The 20,067-nt window shown below is 47.9% G+C and overlaps 1 protein-coding gene across 2 annotated transcripts; it reads right to left on the bottom strand.

The window, feature by feature from the left end:
- Nucleotides 1-1,602: 1,602 nt before the first annotated feature.
- LOC108926172 (max dimerization protein 4-like) lies at nucleotides 1,603-19,066 on the bottom strand. Of its 2 annotated transcripts, none has more exons than XM_018738732.2 (6): nucleotides 18,816-19,066; nucleotides 18,380-18,479; nucleotides 14,643-14,672; nucleotides 5,456-5,570; nucleotides 5,215-5,374; nucleotides 1,603-4,672 (listed from the first exon to the last, which is right to left on the bottom strand). In XM_018738732.2, the coding sequence occupies exons 1-6, from the start codon at nucleotides 18,877-18,879 to the stop codon at nucleotides 4,515-4,517; spliced, it is 627 nt and encodes a 208-aa protein (XP_018594248.1). In that variant the 5' UTR covers nucleotides 18,880-19,066; the 3' UTR covers nucleotides 1,603-4,514. The 2 variants fall into 2 exon arrangements, with proteins under 2 accessions (XP_018594248.1, XP_018594247.1); XM_018738731.2 differs by having other exon boundaries at nucleotides 18,380-18,482.
- Nucleotides 19,067-20,067: the final 1,001 nt, after the last annotated feature.

Genomic DNA, 20,067 nt, shown 5'->3' on the forward strand with positions numbered 1-20,067 from the left:
CTCAGCGAGTGCTCTTTTTCTTCTCCTCACCAGCTCGGTGGTCCCACTGACAATGTGTCCAAAGTCAAAAGTCTATCGGTTCTCAGTTTTGCTCCAGTGTGGTGGAACAAGCTCCCTCTGTCCCTCAGAGCTGCTGAATCCCTTTTGACATTGAAATATCTGAAAACCCATCTCTTTCAAAGACACTTCTCTCCTGATCTCCTAGCTGCTTCTTTAGTGAGGCCTTCACCATCTGTTACATCTATCTACAGTTTGCTATTTTTGTCACCTCCACAAGCAACTACTGAAACACAGCCACAAGAAAGGTAGTGGCACCAAACAAACAATCTCTGCTTCAATAATCACGTGTTTGTATCTAAAACCTTTGTTGTGAAATACACGTGCAATGCATTTTTTTTTTTGTTTACTCTGTGCTGCGTGTCCCTTTGGAGAAAAATGTCTGCCAAATGCACAAATGTAAACATACTGAAGAAAACACTTAATGGTTTTATGTATAAAATTTATTTACCGTATATTACAATGAAAGAATGATACAGCACAATACCACCGTGTGTGTGCTACAAAAAGTAGCCAGCACCAGGTATCTGTGTACACAGAATGAACGTATACAATATAGTACATCTTACACTAAACACTCCAAGAAGGTACGTATTTCACAGGCCTCTGGCACAGAACGCTCCCACCTCGGACCCTGAACGCCAAGCCCCGCCCTGCGAACCGAAGAGCCAATCAGAGCGCAGAGTGCTCCGCTCCTGGCATCCTCTGTCATCACAAAGCGACTAAGGGCGTCAACGCGGGAATTCAGACGTTGACACAATTACAGAGGAGACATTCTTCACATAAACACTTCTTCTGGTTGTTATTTTCCCCTTCTTGCCATGTAAGGCATTAAGCACGCCGTTATTATAAACCGACTTCAGCTCATCAGTCACCAGGTATTCATTGCCAAAGGGGGAGGGGGGGGGGGGAACTATTGCACCACGACGTCAGGCAAAAAACAACCAAGGTTGACACATATATACTAGACATGAGTGTCCATGCGGTTGACAGTCTAACATCGCAAAATATAAGATACATTTCAATGACACAGCCCATTATTACCCAAACTGCAGTTCCACAGTAAACATTGAGCCCACTCTTTTTAAACATCCACTTTATTGCTTAATTACTTCTGTTTACTATTTAATTATTTTTGGAAAATATTGGAACTTTGAAATGTTTCCCGCTTCCCATACATTGCTGCGGGAAGGTTCTGTGCAAGAGCCGTTCGTGAGTCACCCGGTTGTTCATTTCACCTCACCGGCAACGTGGAACAGTACACTTGTGCTATTCATTGACAGTCATGTTTTTGCCCTGCTTCCCACTGAAATAAACTGTCTTTACATTCATTTCTTTAGTTTTTTTCTGCTAGTTTCACTTTCATTGCAGAAATGGAGGTAAAAAAAAAAGGAAAAATAAATGTAAAGATCTTGTCGCAAAATGCACCACTTCAAATAGCAGATGTAAAATGTTTTTTTTTTTTCCTGCCAGCTCACCACAAAACAAGTGGGGAATGTGGAGAACAGCAGACAGGAGGCGCTAACACTGGGGCTGACTCTTTTGTTTTTTTTTTTTTTTTGTGGGAGATGGGAGACAATTATCAGCTGCCATTACCATGTGGATGTTCTCCCCTCTCCCACCATCACCCTCTTCGACTCTGAAAGAAAAAAAAAACGGGAGGGCGCGGGAAGTGAGGTCACGTGAAGTGGCATCGCAAACAGGATGAAACGCATCGAGTCCAGAACGGCAATACGCGCAATAAAAAGCTGCCATGCGATTGCCGAGGTGGTCCGAGTGACGGGAGCGACGCGAAAAGGGGCCTCCAGCAAGTACGTCACATAAAAAAAATGATGATGTATCGCTGTAGGATCCAATGTGGAGTACACAGGGCGTTACATGGAGTCGAGGGGCTGGTCAACAGGGCCCGAGCGGTTACGTGCACCCCCTCGTTCTATGATCGGCTGCACGCGAAGACGGGAGTCAGCATTCTGTGGACCCGGGTTCGAGAACGCCCGGCGAAGTGAGACCTGAAGGGCGGCGGAAGATGCGGGAGATTTGGAGGGGGAACGTGTATCACAACCGGACTCTCTGAGGCTCACCAAGGCACAGATGGACAGCAGGAGAGTCTCCAAGATCGTCATAGCAACCACGCCCCGCCCCCTCCAAATACAGGTCCCCGCATTTCATATAGATATATATATATATATTTCTTTTCTTGTTTTAAAAGCAAAGTTAGGAAAATATAATACAAAATTTAATATGGGAAATATAGAGTACGCTAGCTAAAACAGCTTTTTCTATATAGGATTTTGTTAGTTTACATCTTTTTTTAGAAGACCTTCCTCAACAGATTGGTCATTTTGAAGTGTTAGTTGGGAAGCAAACACTGCACATGAAGACATAAAGTGCTGTTAGCAATGTCCTTTCTTTTTAACCTCTTCTTATCTATAGCAAGAGTGAAGGAGTGAAGTGAAGGACCCCCCGGTGCTCCGCGGGGGGTAATGACGCACGTGTCTAGGGAAGCCTTGCCGCAGGTCACGGTTTCATGCATTCACAAATCTTTTATTGTTTCTCTCTTTGTTTGTTTTAAAGAACAGCTAACCGGAGCGGCCGTAGCAAAGTGTCAAGAAAATAAACGTGAACAAAAGACTTAAATCTGAGAAGTAGTTTGGTCTATAGGCCCACTCCTTGTGCACATTAAGCTAATAATTAGAGCTGGCAGTTTTCTTTTTTCTAAAGTTTTTTTTTTTTTTTTTAAACAAAGGGCTGACTTGTCAGTCTGAACCAGAGGACACGGACAAACGCCCACAAACACGCACACACATTCACACACTAGCAGTGAAATCGCCGACGGGTGTCGCGCTCTTCGAACTCTGTCCAGCGTGAGACAGCACTCTACACTGCTGAGCAGGGTCTCCACCCCGAACCCAAGCCACATACTTCTAACACTGACAAGGGTCTTAGAAGTATGGCAAGGCAAGCGCTGAAGATACCATAAACCGAGAGGTAGTTTTTTCTCATGTTCATTTTGTTCTCACGCCAGAATTGTTTTAACGCTTCAGAAAGTGGGAGTGTTCCATGTTATATAAATGCTACATCACTTCGCTACTGGTTATGAGTAACAATCCTGGGCAAGACTCAAAACAAGAACTTTTCTTTGTGGCACAATTCTTTGCCTGCTCACATCGCTTTGGCTCTTCTGACACAGAGTGCACTGGCTTCTCTTGTTAAGAGTGGTCAGATTACAAAGTTTCAGAAACATATTTTCGAATCCGTTTCACTGCATTTTCTATGCCCTCAATAGCAATGTAGATAATATCTGTTTTGGAGGGAGAGCAACTTGTACTTACACTCCCAGCCTAGAGGTGTCAGTAAAAACACTTTAACCCAACCAGCGAGTCGGGTCGCAGTAATTCAACCGATTTCCACAGTGTTTCAAGCTTGTACCTGTTGCTTGTGTATAGGATGAATTGGTGGACAGTCGGGGGTTAAATAGGAATTTGCGTAAACAACGTACCGCTTTCGCAGTCTTTATAAATTTGTATGTTATTTTTCTTTAGAAATTTACTGGAGCTATATCCGAGACTTTTACAGAACTTAAACCACGAAGAAACTTGTGGGACGCCTCTATTATTATGCTTTTACTGACTGTGACTCAGTTATAAAGTCACTTTGGAGTTACAAACAAAACTAATTACGAACAGATTTCAGCTCGTGTTGCGTTTGCAAGATGAGGAGCCAATGAACATCGCGGTGACATTAAGGTATTAGATTCTGAACAGGCTACTCAAATTATACATAAAACATTCAATGGGTTGATTGTGAAACATCTGAATTGTCTGGTCCAATATGATTTGTTTCTTAATTTAAATCAGGGGTTTGTCAAGCTCAGCTTTCTGCACCAACCAGTTTACTCTCCTTATTTGGTCCCACGAGATGTCCTGTGCATAAACCTCTCTATGTTTACAAAAATACGTATATGTGTCGTTTTCCGTATGAATTATGAAGACAGTTTGATTGATCTAAATCACTGAAAAGGTGATTATTTAAAGTGAAAGGCTGAGTTGGACAGGCCTGATTTATGTGTTCCTCGTGGCAAATTTATTTCTGCATAAGAAACTTCACTTTGAATTTCAGACACCAACACACACACACCACATACATACATACATACATACATACACCTGGTCCGTACTGGTAAGTCAAAGCTGTGCACAACACCCGACCCCGCCCCACCCCACCTCTTGCTGCCACATGTTCCGAGTGAAACCTTGAATTGCTTTCCTATCTGATACTGCGGTAACCCTGTGGCGAGTGCTAGTGGGTCGCCGGGCTTCGCGCGGGTGGGATCGGGTGACAGGAAGCGTCGAGGAGTGGCTCTGTGGTCTACTTTCTGACTGAGCGGCAGTCTGGGCTCTTGGAATGGTGTGCTGTGTGGTGAAGGGCGGGAGTAGCTGAGGAGGGTGCTGTGAGGCCTAGCAGAGGTGGGGCTGCTGTCTGTGGCAGTGGGAGTAGCTGCTGTCGCTGGAGCTGGAGCTGCTCTGCAGGCTGTAGTGGTCCTCCTCGCCGTCGCTCATGCTGCCGGTGCTGTCCACCTCAGCCGGTGTGAACTCCATGCCCTCAATGTCCACCTCTGAGGACACACAAGCACACAGACACACACCAGTCAGAATGTCTGCCTGCCAAAGAAATACATTCATGCATTGTCATTAACTGCTTGTGCAATCCAGGATCACAGCGGTCCAGTCTACCTCGGGTATCTATCCCGAACACATAAGGTGAGCCTCGGTACACTCTGGACGGGACAAATGGTCTATTGTAGGGCACGCAGGCACGCACACACTCACTCACACACTAAAGCAGTTCAAGTCACCAATTACAATAAAACATATTTGGACATATCTGTCAGACACTTTTCTCCAATGCAACTTAAAATGTTACATTAGTTACAATGATTTACCCATTTATACAGCCGGGTTAGTATTTAGCCGAGCAATTCAGGAGATGTACCCCGATGAAGGGTTGTACAGCAGGACCTGGGTTCTTTGAGGTGAAGGTGGCAGCTTGAATCACTATGCCCCCTGCTGCACCCCAAGCCAGCAGTAAATGGCTGTGCTGCCGGTCTGACTTGAAGCGGACAGACTGAAGGCGCTGTGAACCTGCGGCATACCTTACCTTGCTCCGAGTCGGTGGTGACAGTGGAGCCCATGCTGTCAGTGCGAACGCGCTCCAGGCCCGACAGGGATAGCTGCTCGAGCCGCCGTTTGAGGTAGCGATGCTCCCGCTGCAGCTGCTCCTTTACATTGAGGGCCTTGCGGTCCTGCTCCTCCAGTTTCTGCAGCAGAGACGCGGGAACAGTGAGACCTGCACCCCCTGGTACATGGTGAGATCTTTGGTGTTTCTGAGGCCCGCCTACCTTGATGTGCATCTTGGCCCTTTTGAGCAGGCTGAGCGTTGTGTGTCTGCTGCTGTCCGGCCCCAGCGGCACCAACTGCTTCAGCTCCTCCAGGTACAGCCGTAGCTTGGCACGTCTGCAACACAGTGAAGGGGAGCGGTGAGAGGGGCAAACATGGGGGGCCCACATGGTCTCAAAGACAAAGAAAAAGAGTATGGCCGGAGTATGATAGTATGGCTGTTACTTTTACCATGGTCTCCCATACTGCTCTGCATACAGATTCTCAATAGGTGACATAAACTAGTAGGAGGTGCAGTGGTTAGGGCTTTCACCTTGCCCTTGAAGAACTCAGGTTCAAACCTCCCGTTGCAGTAGCCTCCATCAAGGTACTTACTCTGAACTGACAGAGTAAAAATTACCAAGCTGTATAAATGGGTGCATCATTGTACACTACCTCACGTTAAGTCACTCTGGAGTGTGTCATAAACTAGAGAGCTCCTCCACATATCTCAAGTGACTGGATATTGGAATGACCAGAAAGTAAATACAGATTTGACAAGGAAGCGTTGTGAAAAGATATACAACACAACTGGAGGGACATCATCTATACAAATTCCTTTTTTTGTGGTGTTCTTTTGTCATATTATGTTGAGTTTTGCTAAAATAAAACTTACTATCACGACGACACAATTAAAAAAAATCACATGTATGATACACTGATGTAATTGGGTAAAGGCGGCCTGGCCATGAGGGTGAAATGTATTAATAAAAATCGATATGATAACTTCCATCCATCCATCCTTCCATCCATCCATCCAATTTCAATAACTGCTTGTCTTGAGCAGGGTGACGGTGAACTGGAGCTTATCCCAGAATCACTGGGTGCAAGGCTTGGGGTGGGGGTGGGATGTGGGGGTCACATCCTGGATGAGACGCCAGTCCATCGCAGGACAATGATATCTTCCAGCTGCAAATATTACTACACTTCTGTTTAGGATCGTTTTAGAGCCCACATGCAAACAAAGAGTCGGCACCTCAACACGCAAGTCTAGGTGCAGTCCAAGGTTATGAAGCATACTGGTATGTGTTGAATGATCCACATCGACATGCTTGTTGGTTATGTAAGAGGTCACAGCCACAGCAAGGGGACAACGTGCAACGGAGACATGAGTCTCAACGAGACGGAAATTCCTACTCGCTAGCTTGACGTGAGCCCTCGTGTCACTGCAAGGTTAACAAGTGTGGATACAAACCAGCACCGCTCTGATGGCCCTTCTAAGTGGTGGAAGGAGGTGATCTCCAGCGAATGCAGAATGCAGTTCAAGGATCTGAACCCTCGTACCTACAGGACCTGATCACTCCCAGCAGCTCAGCTCCTCCACCTCCAACCACTTGGTGGTCCCACTAACAAGGGTAATTAGATTAGCATTAAAGTGCAAATAATACTCACTAATTAATTGTAATTACATCAACACAGGTGTAGAAAACAACTGCTTGTAGATTGACATTCTAATTATAAGAACTGACACTGCGGCACAGATCATATACGACTGTACTCAGATTAACGCTGCAATTAGTCTAATTACAGTAACTGCAGTTAGGCCAACGTCGGCTGTAGACACTTAGCAAAATGCAGAGAGGCTGCCAACTACGGGTTGCTGGGATCCGTCAAAGGCACGTCACTTAATAAAAAAGAAAGCGGGGGCGGGGTCGATGGCCTGCATGTCTCGTTTCTGCAGATCCGTCGACAGGAATGTTTCTCATCACTCGCCACCGCCGTGTGAACAACCATGCGCCGGAAAAAAAAAAAAAAAAAAAAAATTCTGGAACTACCAACAACGACCCACAGGAAATTCATAAACTTTGACTGCTAACATTACATTAACTATAAACATGCATTTCCTCCACTGCAAAAATGCATGCTTTTTTTTTTTTTGTTTCCATATCTTTTTTTAAACATTTCTTTTTGATATACATTTAGCTTTAGATATACACGTATATTTTTTAAAGTGTATTTCACCAAAGCGGGGAGCACTTCCCTCCACGCAGAACGGGACATCAGAGGCCGTTTAGGCTGACACAGTGGACTCAAACAGATGGCAGCGGCAGGAAGTGATGTCAGCAACCTGTGACCATCCAGGCTTCCTCTGCCGCTAATGCCGTTCCTGATATGTGTCACAGCAGGGCCGTGCGTGCAATACCACAGGCTGCAGCGCCTCCGGGTGCAGCCGTGAGAACGCCAACCCGTCCGGCGGCGCCACTATCCTGACCTCGATAAGGACCGGCGCAAACAAAAGTGAACAAAACCATCACATGTACACAAAGTGCGGAGAAACGCTTGCGTGTCACACACGGTTCCCTCTCTTTCTGCAAAGACGCGTCCTGTACGATGACATACAAGCTTTCTTAAGCTCACAGTACTGCTTCCTCTTCACTTCTTCTCCATTTGTATTACGCTCCAACTTTTTCGCCTTCCCCCATCTGACTGATGTGTTTACACTTTACCATGTTATTCCAGTGTCCTTTTTGTCAACACCTCTTGTACATACGTTCAACTCGCTGTGAATATCTTTTAATCACTGCCTGTTGCGTGTGTGCAGCAGTAGCCTTGAGCAATTTCCATGAGGGTTTACAAAGTATCCATCCTTCCTTTCTTCCATCCATCCATCCGTCCAGCCATGTCGCCACCAGGACGGAACACACTGACATTCTCGCCAAAATTATGCAAAACATCAGCTACTGCGTCGATTCTAGAAACTCAAACACAGAGGAACCTCAGTGCCTGGCGCTCCTGTGCGGCACAGCTGACACGGCAAGGCACCTTTTTCTCATAACACCCTCAGGGTGGCACTTTCCTGGCTGCTGCACACGGTCAAAGCGAGTGGAGGGAAGGCAGTGCGGATGTGCATGGACATCGCTGCCCCCCACCCATTCATGGGGCAAATGTGGTTGTCACTGATGCCTGTGTCACCAGGCCCTCCCGGGTGGTGGATGGCTGCCCGTCGCATGGGACTCTGGTACGACCGAATGCTAGGGGTCTCACCCAAACCTGCTTTGTCCGCAAAAAAACAGCACGCAGGCAGAACGTGCAGATCGCAAACGATGTGAACAACACGGTACAAGTGTACGAAATCGGCATTCTGCTTCTGCGTTACACTATGAAAAAATTTAAAAAAAAAGACTTCTGGGCTGCATGGGTGAAAGTTCCGGAAAGAAAACGTGAGAGAGCTATGCTGAGCACCAGGGAGAAGCAGCAGAGATGGGGCAGTTTTGCAGGTTTAAAAAATGTGCAAGAAGCCACCGATATTGTGCTATTTGCATCGAAGCAGGAGGCGCATCCCTCAGTTTCACAATGACACACACACACACACACACACACACACAAGGCCAGCAGAAGTGACACGCGGCTGAGGACGATACCGCTCAGAGCAACGCCTCCCTTCCTGGGGCAGCTCTGGGGCCGTATCGCTCAGCCGAGTGTTTCCTGACCAGCTCTGCAACCCCCGAGATGCCCCGACTACCATATCTACAGAAGAGACTCCAGGGAGCACAAGTAACTTATTTATTCCTTCATTTATTTATCCAGTGCTTTTCCTCAAAGTAACATAGTGTTGAGCTTCTTACAGTGATTTACCCTTTTATACAGCAGGGTAATTGTTACTGGTTCAGTTCAGGATAGGTACCCTGAGTATGGGTACTACAGTAGGAGGTGGGATTTGAACCTGGGGCCTTCGACTGTAAGGCGAAACAGAAATCACTTGGAATGTAAGAACCATTCTGAGGATATTTAAGCCCACCGACTCAGCTTTTTCTCACCCAGAGTCTGCAGGGGGTAAACATCTAACACACACACACACACACACACACACACACACACACAAAGCGCTGGTTACAATTCCAGAGCCTCAGAAGAACACACTACACTTACACTCTAACAGTGTCAAACCTGCAACACCCACATCTATTCATTTAGCTGACACTTTTCTCTCAAGCAACTGAGAGCAAGTTTAGAGTAAGTGTACTCTAAAGGGTGCTACAGCCGGAGAGGGGAAATCGAACCTGCAACCTCTGGGTCCAAAGGGAGCAGCGCTAACCATTAAGCAGGCTGCAGGTGACACAGTAACTACAGCCATGGATTTTGGGCACAAAGGACCCAGGTGCGAATCCCACCTCCTGCTCTAGTACTCTTGATCCAGGTACATCCCCGGAACTGAAACAGTGAAAATTACCCCGCTGGTTCACTGTGTAATTCAGTGTAGGTAGCTGAACGCTGCAAGTCGCTTTGAGAAAAGTGTCAGACAGGCTTACGCATAAAGCTCATCTGAAACCCCAGAAACCCATTTCGCTGCCACTCCTACAGACTCACTTTCACACACACACCATCTGAAACCACTCGTCCCATGCGGGGTCACGGGGAGCCAGAGCCTAACCCGGCAGCACCGGGCGTAAGGCCAGAGGGGGAGGGGACGCACCAAGGATGGGACGCCAGTCCATCACCAGGCACCCCAAGCGGGACTCAAACCACAGACCCACCAGAGAGCAGGACCCGATCAAACGCACTGCGCCACCGCACCACCATGCCCCCATGACTCATTTTCTACAGAGACTATGTTCCCTCTCCCAAAAGGGCCCTGAGCTGCCAGCTTTCAGAGTTCTGACGGACGGAGTGCTGCCTCTGCCGACATCAAGCCTGCGGGGAAGCAGTTTCATTTACCCAAAATCTTTTCCCGTTACTTGCTGTCACGGACTCTCCAACCCTGGGGAACATGGGGAGGGGGGTACAACTCAATTTTCTGAATTCACTAAACAGCCCCCCAAATTGAGAGACGTCTCGAAAGCGCGCAGGCCCCGTTTTATTACGATAAAGGAGAAATTAAGTTGCCGAAACCTTTTTTTCTGGAGTGTGTCATTGCATTGCATCGAGAGCCCGTCTGGCACAAACTGCATGAATCCAGACGCCACAAGTGGACAGCAGGGGGCATAGCGGTTGGAGACTCGAAAGACCCAGGTCTGAATCCCACCTCCTGCACTAGTACCCTTGATCGAGGTACTTACCCTGAAATAATGCGGTAAAAATTACCAGTCTGTATAAACGGGTTAATCAGAGCAAGTGGTTACGGAGAAATGTATCACATAAATAAAAAGACTGAAACGCAAGCCAAACTCTGGGAGAGAGATAAATGATGCTGTGCGTGACATATGCACTATGAGGTAATGCTCTGGACCGAGCGGCAGATGGACATTTGTGAGACTAAACACTAAGGCCTCCTGTGACGGACCCGGCAAATCCCTCCAATACAGGAGACCGAAACAAGGAAACGGCAAAGAGATCTGCGGCTGCAGGTCGACCCAACATGCTGGACTTCGTTTAAATAATTACAATAGTTTTGTCAGCAGCGGAGGCAGAAACCATCTCTGAGTTTTCCGGTAGAGCGTCCACCGTGTCTCCGGAGCGAAACGGATGATGGAAGGTGGAACGATGGAGGCGTCGCAGTGTGGAAGACGAACGGCCTCGAACGGCGCACTGGGTGCATGTGTGCGCGGCGCTCCTCTTGAAGTTCCTGCGTCGGGGGGGCGGGCCGAGCGCAAGGAGCGCTTTAAAGGCAGATGCGGTTTCCCAGTGACACTGAGGTGAAGTAAGAAGTCAGCTGACCCCGACCGCTCGCTGCTTTACATGAGCAGCGGCCGCGACGAGGTGACGGAGGAGGGGAAGAGGAAACATCCGCTGCCATCTGCAGAAGCGCTGACCTGCGGTTGTCGCGGCGACGAGTCGAGGCGCAGCTGCCCTTTCCCAGGGCTTACTGGCACTCGCACAAGAAGCCTGCTTGGGACCGGGTCAGGACATGTTCAGATATGTACTGCCACCCCGTCCAAGAAAGCATAACTGGGGAGCAATATTTGAAATAACACGCACGGCACCCAGCACCAATCAGAGCAAAATTATCGCAACTGCAATAGACAAAAAAGCTGAAATAATTAGGTTGCATAGCAACAGCCGGCCTTGACGGCATTAAAAGGCCATTATTTTACGTATGCGCATGTGGGGCCGAGTCTGTGCAGGAAAAAGGAAAGCAGCGGTGACTGAATACAGGAAGGAGAAGAGGGCAACCGAAACCACGAGGGTATGGCAGAGAGATCATATCGCTTCTCGGAAGTCCCGGGCCGCGATCTGCCCTGCTGACGGGTGCGGCGGCGGGTCTGGGAAACCTGCTCGCGTTAGACAACTGCGAACAGCAGGGAGTCACAATGAAGACACACAGAGTGACGCGTGTTTGTCTCAGACACCCATGTCGGCCTCATAGATCAAAGTTCCAAAGGGGCAGCAGATGGCGTAGTGCTTTGATCCACTGCCTCGCACTAGAAGGCCACAGGTTCAAATCCCATGTCCTGCTGTAGTGCCCTTGATGAAGGTGTTAACCCTGAATGGACGGAGTAAAACTTCCCCAGCTGCAAAAAGGGACAGTTTATAACTGGTAGAAGATTTTAAGTTGCTCTGGCACAAAAATTCAGATAAATAAGGAGATATTAATGGAAGCTGTGACTAAATGACCTCGGTATCATAATGGGGCGAACGGAGACGAGTGTGTGTGCTCTCGTAGCGCTGGGGTACCGGTGCTGATCAGGATGGCCGTTTTGGGCTTACCTCGAAGACGGAGCCGCAGAACACGTTACATCCGCGAGATGCCAACAAAGGCAGAATCAGTAAGCGGTGAACGGACGACAAGTCCACCTTTGTTGGGAAACACAGCGCATGAGCGCCAGAAGTGCCTCACCTGTGAGGAACAAGGCAAACGGCGCTTTCCCAAAACATTGCCAAAGAACCACCTGCCTAATTACATAGAAACGGTGGTCTCCACGGGGGGAGGTGTAATAACCGAGAAGTGAGGCAGTTGGCGCGCAAGTTCCGACAAGGTCTGTAGCACAGCGCTGCGGAGGAAAAGTCTTTGAGGATTGAGAACCAAAGATGAGATTGTCAGCATAAATGGTGATCTGCAACGCACCGCGTGTGACCCGTGTAATTCGTGCCCGGGTGTGGCAACCTGGTCGAGGTGGCAACCCGGTCAAGGTGTCTACCCGCCGCTTCGGCACCATCGTGACCAAGCCTTTCCACACGTGAACCTGACGGGACAGAGATCTGCCGCCCTTCATCACTCCACTTACTCTACTCTACCCTTAAAAAAAGACATTTATTGTGAAAATCTGAGCAAAGTATTAGGAATAAAACACATACACACTGTCTGAACCACTTGTCCCATACAGGGTCGCGGGGGAGCCAGAGCCTAACCCAGCAGCACAGGGTGCAAGAGGACACACCCAGGATGGGACACCAGTCCATCACAAGGCACCCCCCCCGCGGGAATCGAACCCTAGACCCACTGGAGAGCAGGACTCGGGCCAACTCACTACGCCACCGCACCCCCCCCGGAATAATATACTTTTTTTCTAATACTGTTATTATAATCATTATTTTGCTGAGCCCTTTATCCTAACCAGCACAGAACATGAGGTTCATACACTAAACTACTTCCATTTATTTACCCATTTATACAGCTGGGTCATGTTAACTGCATTAATTCAGTTTAAAGACCTTGAACAAGGGTATTACAGCAGGAGGTGGGATTCGAACCTAGTTCCTTGAATTAAAAAATGACAGCTCTATCCATGACACCCCCTGCTGCCCCAGGAGTAATGAAACATGCTGGAACGCTGTAATAAATGTGTTTATTTCCTCTCCTGGAACAATCGCTTAGACGCAAGGTACAGTGTGAAAACGTCTGACTGCTACATTCCACAAGGAATTACTGCTTGCAAATTACAGTAACTTGCTCAATTTTCATAAGCAGCCCCATACTGAAGAAGCGCAACCGGTTACCGAAACCCGTGTTCGCAGGCGCAGCGATGTCACCGTAACACCAGTTTACTCATCCTGGGTACAGCTGTGGACTCAAAAGTGCAAGACATGAGCAGTTCAGTTTCTATATCTGTACGTTCCACAGAATCGGGGCAAGTTCAGCATAAATAACCAGGTATGTTATTCTAACGATGCAGCATGGAACACCCCTCAAACGGGGCGGCACGGGAAAGGGAAGACAGGCCGAGCGGAACTTCTCCCGGGTCTGGGGGACATGTCTCGGCACATTTCCTACGGCGCCACCGTCATCGGGTAATCGGTGGCATAACGGGAAAGCGACGCACTTTGCACAGGAACGATAAGCGCCCTACATTTACAAGTACTTGTCCATCTGACACTTTGTTACAGTAAGCTACTTACACTCATTTCCCCATTTATAGAGCTGGGTAATTTTTACTCCCTCAATTCAGAATAAGTGCCTTGATCAAGGGGAAAGCAGCAGGAGGTGGGATTCAAATCCGGGTCCTTTGAGCGGAGGACAGCAGCCCTAACCACTGCGCCCCCCCCGCTGCTCCCTGACACAGTACACACTCTGGGACTCGCATCACACCCACCACATCCACATCTTCACAAGAAACTCACATGGATGAAACGCTTTTGACGATGCCTCCACAAAGCGTGTTAATTTGAATTTCTTACTTGTGTATTTGCAACTATATTTGACTCCAGAAATATTTCACTGGCGACGCTCAGTTTGCCCTATTTTCGCTCCCGCAAACACATTTTTTCAACGGCCTAATAAGAAGCATTTTCATTTTTAAGTCCCGAGTCACAAAAACCGGAGGTGCGATGTACTCAGACATGTTATAAACGGAAAATTGCGTTTAGTCTGTTGTCATTTTTTTCCCCCATCGGCTTTTCGAGGCAAACCGCTTCAAGGGAATCGATGAGCTGCGGCCTAGCTAATTAAAAAATACGACGACTATTCATACATGGCTAGAAACACCGGGGTGAATGATTTAGGTAAAACATGTCATGTAAAGTTTCACAGCTGCCGCCCAACCGTACCAGAAGGGGTGAAGCTGTAACGATATCTCATCAGCACCACCCTAATGCGGTACTGGGGTTGCGAAGGGCGTTGATGCGCAGCACTGAAAACACACCATCCTGACACCAGGCTGGGGAGGGGTGAAAATTGTGCGATGGGAGGTCTGGCTGTCGTGGCAAAAAAAAAAAAAAAAAAAAAAATCACACACAGCGTTCATGAGTGGGTGTGAGCATGAGAGGTGAGCGATGGCGCGTGGAAACACTTGCGAGGAAGCGAGTTTGTACTACGCGCCACTCCAGAAAACGTACCTGTGTTTCTCCAGCTCATTGTGCGAAGACCTGAAAAACAGAAAGTGACAAAAAATGCATTTTATCACTCTGCACTCTGCGTTACTTATCCCATACACCGTAAATCCCCCCCCCCCCCCGAGATCCGGCTGAAAGTGTTTTTGGACGCAGAACCTCTAGGACTTCCAGGAAGATGGCCAAGCCCCACCCCAAATATCAAAGTGATATTATGGTGTCATATCAAAGCACAGAATGTCCTCCATAAGGACACACAGGGGCACATTAGGAGGCAGCATTATAGCACGTGTGGTTGGCGAGACACAGTTAAAAAAAAAACAAATGTCCTCCAGAGCGGAGACAATGTCCTCTAGAGGGTCATCACTACAGGAGGTCATATTGCAGCATGCCGAAAAAAGGTACTGCAGCAGTGAATTAAATTAAATTAAATTAAAAGGTAGCACAGTACAAATCACCGGCAGTGGGTGGCGTAGCGGTTAGAAGTGTGGCAAAATGTCGCAGGTTCGTATCCCTCCTCCAGCTGTAGTACCTCTGAGCATGGTACTTACCATAAACTGCTGTGGTAAAAGTGCCCAGCTGCGTGAATGGGTTAATAACTGTAGGCAGGTTAACACTGAAAGCAGCTTTGGAGAAAAGCATCAGCTACACGTAAAATAGAAAGTAAAGAACTGTGTATTTACAACACAAAAGTGAGGAATTGTACACACAAAGTGACTGAAACCACTTGTCCCAAGCAGGGTCCCAGCGAGCTGGAGCCTAACCTGGCAACACAGGGCACAAGGCTGGAGGGGGAGGGGACACACCCAGGACAGGACACCAGTCTGTCGCAAGGCACCGCAAGCAGGACTCGAACCCGAGACCCACCAGAGAGCAGACACAGGCCGAACCCACTGTGCCACCACACCCCCCCTTTACAGAATTGTACACAGATTTAAAAATAACACTTCAAGAAGCATTACGAGGCAGTCGCTAGAAAGCGCTGGGCCGTATTAAGCGGCAGGCCAGCCAGTTGTACCGGACAGGGACTTATTCTGCATTCAAGTTAGCTGCAGTTTGCCTCCCCCCCCCCGCAGGAGTCTGAACCTGATCCGTCGGTCATTGTGGAAGAAACTTTCCAAAGCGCTGCAACGGCACCAGCTTGCAAAGACTGGCGTCAGGTGTAAATAAATAAATAAATAAATAAATAAATAAATAAATAAATAAAGAAGCGGGTCGCCGCGTACAAGCGCTCTGTGAAAGCAATGCGCACGCAATCTCGCCGCAGGGCTGAGGCAACGCACAGCAACTCTGCGATGAAAGGGTAAACGCGACCGCCTGGCATCTCCCAACCCAGGCCTTCAGAGGTGTTTCACACAGGACACAAACGTGGGGGTGGGGGCGGGGGTGGGCACACCTTCCCTTTACGTGCCACATTTGCACATGTCGAGCAAAGATTACACGGCGCAGAAAAAGGAAACTCCGCGTGAGGAAAAAGCAGCACGACAAGGAGCACAGATGTCAGACAAATGACAACATGCTGTCAGAGAAGATCCAAATCCCCCGAAAAGGAGTGCGGGTCGAAAATAAGCAGGACGAATCTCCGACATGTCATGACACATATCTGTTCTCGAGTACGGGGTGTGATATTCTTACTTGTACTAGATGACTGCGCGTACACACGTAACCGGATTAAGCACAGAGAAGAAATAAGGAAATATAATGTGATCTCTGGACTATCGGGGGGGGGGGACTCCGTGCAAAAGGTGTAAAATTTGGCCTTCTCAGGTCAACGGGTGCAGAAAGGAGAAAGGCATAAAGCTGCAGGTCGGTAGAACAAAGCCATATGGAGGCCTCGACATGGACGCGTGCGGAGGAGCACGCCGAACAGCAAATAGCGTCTGACTGAATTCAGAAATATAACGTGTAAACTAGCCTTCTGTTTTTCAGCGGCTAAATCTTGTAAATCACTACAAAAGATAATAATACTAAGACATTAGAAAATATTATTAAAAATGTAACATCATGAATTGCTTAAATAATAAGAGGCCCATTATTACACAGTGCTGGGCAGGCAATAACTGGGGGGGGGGGGGGGGACTTTGCATACAATGGTTTGCAGCTAAATTGGCATGAAGAGTCATACGATTTCCTTTTTTTTGTGTTCAGCTGAAACGACATCTCTATGTGGTTCAGGTTCGCCGTGCTGATCACATCAATATTTTTGACACGCAGCATCAGGCAGCAATTACCTACATGGCATGGCAGAGCCAAAATAAGATATATCATTAAACTACGATAAATACAAAATTAATCTGAATTACATATAAGCAAAACGGAAAATCGCCAAATGCCTTTGCACTGCAGTTCATTTATTTTGAAAATGCACCTTCACGGAATTCTCCGGTCACGTATAAAAAAGCCATATTTACCCATTACGCACAAAAAAATAAGCATTTCCATTTCGCACATATGATGTCACAACTAAAAATCCTTCCCGTATCCGTCGATTGCCTGCATATCATTAAAGCGCCCAAGACAAGAGACTGTGAAACTAGTACGGTACTGCTTTATAATACTGTACTGCAAAGATTCTAGCACCACATCCAAGCTACGAAAGTGTATTTTAAGCTTTATGTAAATAATTCTGCACATAAATTTCACTGTGTAGATTTACATCTGGGGAAAGAGCTTTGACTGTGACAAGAGGCCACCTGAGCCGCGCGGGCACCGGAGTGCAGAAGGTAAACGAGCCGAGTCGCTCCGCACCCTCTCGCGTTATCCAACGCTGAAGAGAGTCTGTCCCTGACACAGGAGACAAAGTGCACGTAGGCACCGGCCTCCTCCTCCTCCTCCTCCTCCTCTTCCTCGCCCTGCTCATTCCGCTACGCGGGCCTGGGCTCGGAAACCAGCTCACGTAGAAGTGACGTCGCTGCGCTCCATCAGACGGCTTTGTTTCGCAAAAAAAAAAAAAAAAAAAAAAAAAAAAAAAAAGGTGTCCGACTACATGTAAAATCAACCACGCAAAACAGAGCGATGCCAGAAACGGCACACGCCAGTGAAGCCATGGAGCTGCGGACTCATTGCACTGTACTCTATTGTACAGTACACCGCACTGTACCATAGTGTGGTGTACTGTACTGTATTGCACTGTACTGTACTGTAGTGCATGCATCACCTAATGTTACCACAGTCAAATTGGCCAGTTTTAACAGTTCAGTGCATGGAGTTTAGGGGCAGAGCATTACCTTTCAGACTCCACACACTGTGGATGAGAAATGTTACAAGTAAATAAATAAATGAAAATAAATAAAATAAATAAATAAAGAAATAAAGTTCCTCCAGGCACTGAATGGTGATAGAAAGTAGAGGGACAGATGGACAGGGGGTTACTGCTGGACACACGGTGCAGCGACACGTGGAGAGAGCTCACACTGGTGGTACCGGGGTACACACACACACACAGTGACACACACAGTGACACACACAGGTTCTCTCTCTCTCTCTGTGCGGCACAGAACAGAGCAGAGGCGGACAAAGGTTGCGCTTATTGCGGGGGGACAGACACAGGGGGCTGAGGCTCCGGCCAGCGTGGCACTCTCTGTCCGTACACGGTACAGGAAGGAGGAGAGAGAGCGCGAACCCCGCAGCGACGACGAGGCGAGGGCCAGGGCGAAAACAACGTCGAACGGAGTACAACAAGAGCCCTGCTGTATTATATATACGACAGCTCAGTCTGTGCGTGTGTGCGCGCGCGCGCGTACCTGTTGGCGTGCGCCTTACGCGCGATCGGCGGCGCTTTCGCCTTCCTGCGGGACGAGTCGGTGTCGAAGGGAAGCGCCGAGGCGTATCCGTGCTCCGCTTCTGCTGGAACAGCGCAGCGCGCCGCACATCATGCACAGGACACACACACACACACACACACACACACACACAGCACAACAACACACTCTCGTCAGTATCGCTCGCCTCTCACGTACGGCGCTGCGCGCGCGCTCGCGAGCGACAAGAAACTTTTAAGAAGAAGAAGAAGGCGCAGAACAACCTATTCAAAAAGAAAAAAAAAAAAGTTTTCAGCACCTCATCCTCTCTCAAATGCACCGCTGGAAGCCAGCGAGCAAAGCGGCTGGATGATGCACTTTTTACTCCCCTAAACTTATAGTGAGGCAGTTCGGACGGCGACGAGCCGAAGTTAAGTACCTCTGTCTCTTCTTTCCAAATACTGCGCTGCTTCCAGGAGGATTAAAAGAGAATTTAGTTCCATCCTAGTTATATTCCGCTTTAAATGAGAAACAGTCCTATACGCGCACGACTGCAACGCCTCGCATGCACCATATATCTACGACAGCTAACCACCGAAATTTCAAACTGAAATGTGCGAGGTTTTCGGTATTACGGAGTATCACGCACCGACTCCGCGGGACCTTCTGCCAAGTCCATGACAACTGTACTTCAACAAAAATCCTGATTCTGAGTGACAGCCCACGTAGCCAATGAAACACGAGATGTCCGGCAGAAGTGTTGGGCTGCAGCCAATCAATGAGTTCCTCTGACCGGGTCTAAGAGGGAATGTTGATAGACTACAATATGTGACCTGATTGGCTTGACAGTGATAGTAACAATTTGGAAACTAGGCCCTAGCAACAGCACGTGTGACCCTGCCCACTCATCGTCCGTTGGTTAGACAACGAGTCTTCTGCTTCCTGATTGGTCATAATGAACGTTGTGGGCGTGTCCGCGGATGTCCCCTGAAACATGAACTTGACGTTGCCTTGGGCCAAGGATATTACGGAGTGTGGAAGGGAGGGGTGTTTTGCATTTGTTCCGATGTGATGTGTGTTAACGTTGCATTGTTCAGGGATGCTTTGCTCTTCAAACCCGTCTGCTATAAGAGCCTGCACGAATGATACAATGTTCTGTAAATTGCCGTACTCATAAAGTAAAAGTTATTTGCAACCTGTTTTACTTGAAGTTATGGCGCATGATAATCGGATTGCTTATTCATTGCATCCGAACCAGCGATCACAGAGTGTTGCTGCTGCAATATCATATGCAAAAGTCAGAAATCGAGGTTTCCAGGCTGTGTCATTTCGTGCGATTCGTCGATCCAACAGCCTTGTGGGTGCACGTGACTGGCAAGCGTGTCGTTCGGATACGAAAAGTAGAAGCCCTTTACACGCTCTGCGTCTGTTATAAATTAAAAGTTTATTTTTGTCCAGCACGGCTGACCGTCACCGTGTTTACATGTTATTGAGCGTCTCTGCGGCTGTGTGAAGACGAAGCCATTGGACCAAGTTGCAAAAGGATTATCCTCTTCTTTCATTCGTGAAGCCACAATGCAGTACTTTGCATTAATATTTTCTAGCAAACCAGTGCTTTTTCTGCAGTCCTTAGTTTTATTACGCAGTGATAAGTGCACTGGCTGTAAAAACTTAAAAAGTTCTTTTTTTCT

The sequence above is a fragment of the Scleropages formosus genome, chromosome 3 (genome assembly GCF_900964775.1).
Source record: "Scleropages formosus chromosome 3, fSclFor1.1, whole genome shotgun sequence".
In the NCBI taxonomy this organism is placed as follows: Eukaryota; Metazoa; Chordata; class Actinopteri; order Osteoglossiformes; family Osteoglossidae; genus Scleropages; species Scleropages formosus.

Coding starts and splice junctions, on each gene's coding strand:
- LOC108926172 (XM_018738731.2), bottom strand. CDS start 18,879: ATGGAACTAAATTCTCTTTTAATCCTCCTGGAAGCAGCGCAGTATTTG. Junction 14,673..18,379: donor CGTAAGGCGCACGCCAACAG/GTACGCGCGCGC, acceptor TCTGTTTTTCAG/GTCTTCGCACAATGAGCTGG. Junction 5,571..14,642: donor AATGAGCTGGAGAAACACAG/GTACGTTTTCTG, acceptor ACTGTGTTGCAG/ACGTGCCAAGCTACGGCTGT.